The sequence below is a fragment of the Marmota marmota genome, unplaced genomic scaffold (genome assembly GCF_001458135.2).
Source record: "Marmota marmota marmota unplaced genomic scaffold, marMar, whole genome shotgun sequence".
Classification (NCBI taxonomy): Eukaryota; Metazoa; Chordata; class Mammalia; order Rodentia; family Sciuridae; genus Marmota; species Marmota marmota.
The window spans coordinates 2,577-5,356 of NW_026000006.1; the positions used below are offsets into that span (position 1 = coordinate 2,577).

Consider the following 2,780-nt stretch of genomic DNA (forward strand, 5'->3'; position numbering starts at 1 on the left):
TAATAAAGGAGAAATATGGCTGCCAAAGAATGTTCAGGAGTTGCACTGTTTAACACGAAGCGAAAAAGAACCTCATAGCAAACACACTAAATTGAAAAATTAGAGAAAATAGATGAACCCAACAGAAAAAGAAATTTTAAACCTAATTTTAAAATCCTTACTTACCCTAATTGTTACAAATTGTGTCACATATATTCTAGACAGTTTACAAAATAAATAACATTAGCTTTATATTTGGAGAAATTTTAAAAAATAGCCTTAAAAGGAATCTAATAATTTAAACCAGTGGTTCTCAAATATGTTTCATTATTTCAGATCAGCTGGTATTTTAAAAATACTTTATTTGGGGGCTATGACTCAGTGGTAGAGTGCATGTTGAGCATGAACAAGGCTTGGGTTCAATTCCCAGCATCAAAAATAAATAAACAACTTTATTTTTGATAGCCTTACCTACACTAGAAAGGTACAGAAAGAAAGGCATTAAGATGGAGTAAAACACTGGTTAAAATATGGCTAAAAATGCCAAAATGAACACAATATAAATGATACAATGAAACTATAGAAAATAAAGTGTGTTCTCACCTGCCCATCCATCACTCCCAACAAAGTAGATTCCATCCACTGTACAGGTTCAATGAAATAAGATGTACATTGAGCCTGATTCCCTGTGGCAAGCATGCAAGATGGTGTCATTCTCTTGTGGGCAAAGGCTACAGGCCTACTTCCTTCGTTATGATCCAAAATGCTAGAACTTCGAAATAAGGATCGCCTGCAACCCCAAAGAAAGAAAAACATTAATGACTTCCAAAATGATGAAAAAATAGTTGAAATGTGCAGTATTTCTTAGAGGACAAAATAATATAACACTGATGATGCTACTTAAACTTTCAAGAGCTCCTACAATATGATTATTTTACTTCTACTTTTTTTTTTTAAGGTTGGTTCCCTCCCATCTTATTATTTATTTATTTATTGGGAGGTGGGGTTCTTTTTTTTGTCTTTTTTTTTTTTTTTGGAACTGGGGATAGAACCCAGGGCTTTATGAAACAAGGCAAACACTTTAGCACTGAGCTACATTCCAGCTCTACTTTTACTTTTAAGAAGTTATATCCTGCCGGTTGCAGTGGTGCACACCTGTAATTCCAGCAGCTCTGGAGGCTGAGACAGGAGGATTGCGAGTTCAAAGCCAGCCTCAGCCAAAGCAAGGCACTAAGCAACTCAGTGAGACCCTGTCTCTAAAGAAAATACAAAAAAGGGTTGGGGATGTGACTCAGTGGTCAAGTGCCCCTGAATTCAATCCCTAGTACCAAAAAAAAAAAAAAAGATTTGAGCCACATCCCCAGCCCTACTTTTTATTTTATTTAGAGACAGGGTCTCACTGAGTTCCTTTAGCGCCTCACCGTTGCTGAGGCTGGCTTTGAACTCTCCTCGATCCTCCTGTCTCAGCCTCCCTGGCCTCTGGAATTACAGGCCTATGCCACCGTACCGAGATAAAATTATATCCTTTTGAAAGCAGATTTGAATCAGAAATATATAGTTTCAATTAGACAAATTCTTCCTATTTTATTAGAAAATAAAACTTTAAGTACTTTTTAGCTACTAAGACAAATTCCCAGAGCATACAAAATATTTTACCTGCATTTTCTACATTTGTAGAGAACTTCATCTTTTAATCCTTGTGAAATGGTAGTTGGGTCAACAGCAAAGAGTTCTTGAGGTAAATTTTGCAGTTCTATACGACAAAATTAAAAATGGATCCATCTGTCAAAATCAACTCTGCATTTTCAGACAAAATTTAAGTAAGGTCAAATTGAGGCAACAAGGGCAAAACACAGAAATTTTAAAAACAAACAGTGTTGGGAAATCAGGATGGGGTGAGAGAGTACATGAGAAAGACTGTTGGTGGTTAGACAGAACTGCCTAAATTCAAATCTCAGACTTGACATTTATTAACCATGGGCCTTGCATAAGTTATTACTAGCAAAACATAGTTTTAAAAGAAAACAACAGTACCTGCTTGCAAGATTGCTGGAAATGTGAAATAATGCATTTGTGTCCAAGTAAATGACATCTGAAAAGAATCCAATGTACATTAGCAATTATTATTTACCTGGATACTTCTCTGTAACCTTTTGTAAGCGATACTGCTTATAAATTGCACTAGAGGTATCCACTTCATATCCCATTGCCTGGTATAATTTCAGTTGATATTCAAACCCCTCATTCATCCTGTGATGACAAATAAATAAAAAAGTTCAACTTTCTTTACGTGAAACTACATCACAAAAGCAGAATTATTACTATAACAAAAAACTCACTTAGCTTCAGGTTTGAGAGTCTGTAGATTTTCATAGGCTTTTTCAAAGGTAAGATGGTCAGTCTTCATCAAAAAAGCAGTCACTATAGCAACACTTCGACTGATGCCTGCATGGCTGAAAAAGAGACCTTCAAAATAAAACAGCAAATAGCAACAATTAAAAAAAAAAAAAAAGACAAAGCCCAGCCCCCTATTGATGGTTAAATTCAGGTTGTAACTTCATGTCTACTTATATTGAAATAAACCCATTGACTCTGAAATACTACCAATGTACAGAAGAATTCTTTTATTTCCTTATTCCTTCAGAATTCTGAACCATATGAATGTATTACTTATTCAAAAATAATTACCCTAATTTTAAATGCTTTTGTAATTACTCATGCACAAATCCATGCTCCTTTGCTCTTTACAATTCAGATCAGGTACCAGATTTCTTCCAATATCATCACTACTTGGGTCCTTT

The 2,780-nt window shown here is 35.0% G+C and overlaps 1 protein-coding gene across 1 annotated transcript; it reads right to left on the reverse strand.

The window, feature by feature from the left end:
* Positions 1-332: 332 nt before the first annotated feature.
* On the reverse strand, positions 333-2,731 carry LOC107134425 (dual specificity protein phosphatase 12-like). Its single transcript, XM_015476530.2, has 4 exons — positions 2,319-2,731; positions 2,111-2,229; positions 1,636-1,732; positions 333-769 (listed from the first exon to the last, which is right to left on the reverse strand). The coding sequence occupies exons 1-4, from the start codon at positions 2,384-2,386 to the stop codon at positions 514-516; spliced, it is 540 nt and encodes a 179-aa protein (XP_015332016.2). The 5' UTR covers positions 2,387-2,731; the 3' UTR covers positions 333-513.
* Between the last annotated feature and the right edge of the window lie 49 nt (positions 2,732-2,780).

What these genes read in the sequence shown, in the direction of transcription:
- LOC107134425 (XM_015476530.2), bottom strand. Translation starts at nt 2,386, where the DNA reads ATGAAGACTGACCATCTTACCTTTGAAAAAGCCTATGAAAATCTACAG. An exon ending in ACTCTCAAACCTGAAGCTAA is followed by an intron (nt 2,230 to 2,318) that starts GTGAGTTTTTTG and finishes TTGTCATCACAG; the next exon opens with GATGAATGAGGGGTTTGAAT. An exon ending in GGTTACAGAGAAGTATCCAG is followed by an intron (nt 1,733 to 2,110) that starts GTAAATAATAAT and finishes TTTGTCGTATAG; the next exon opens with AACTGCAAAATTTACCTCAA.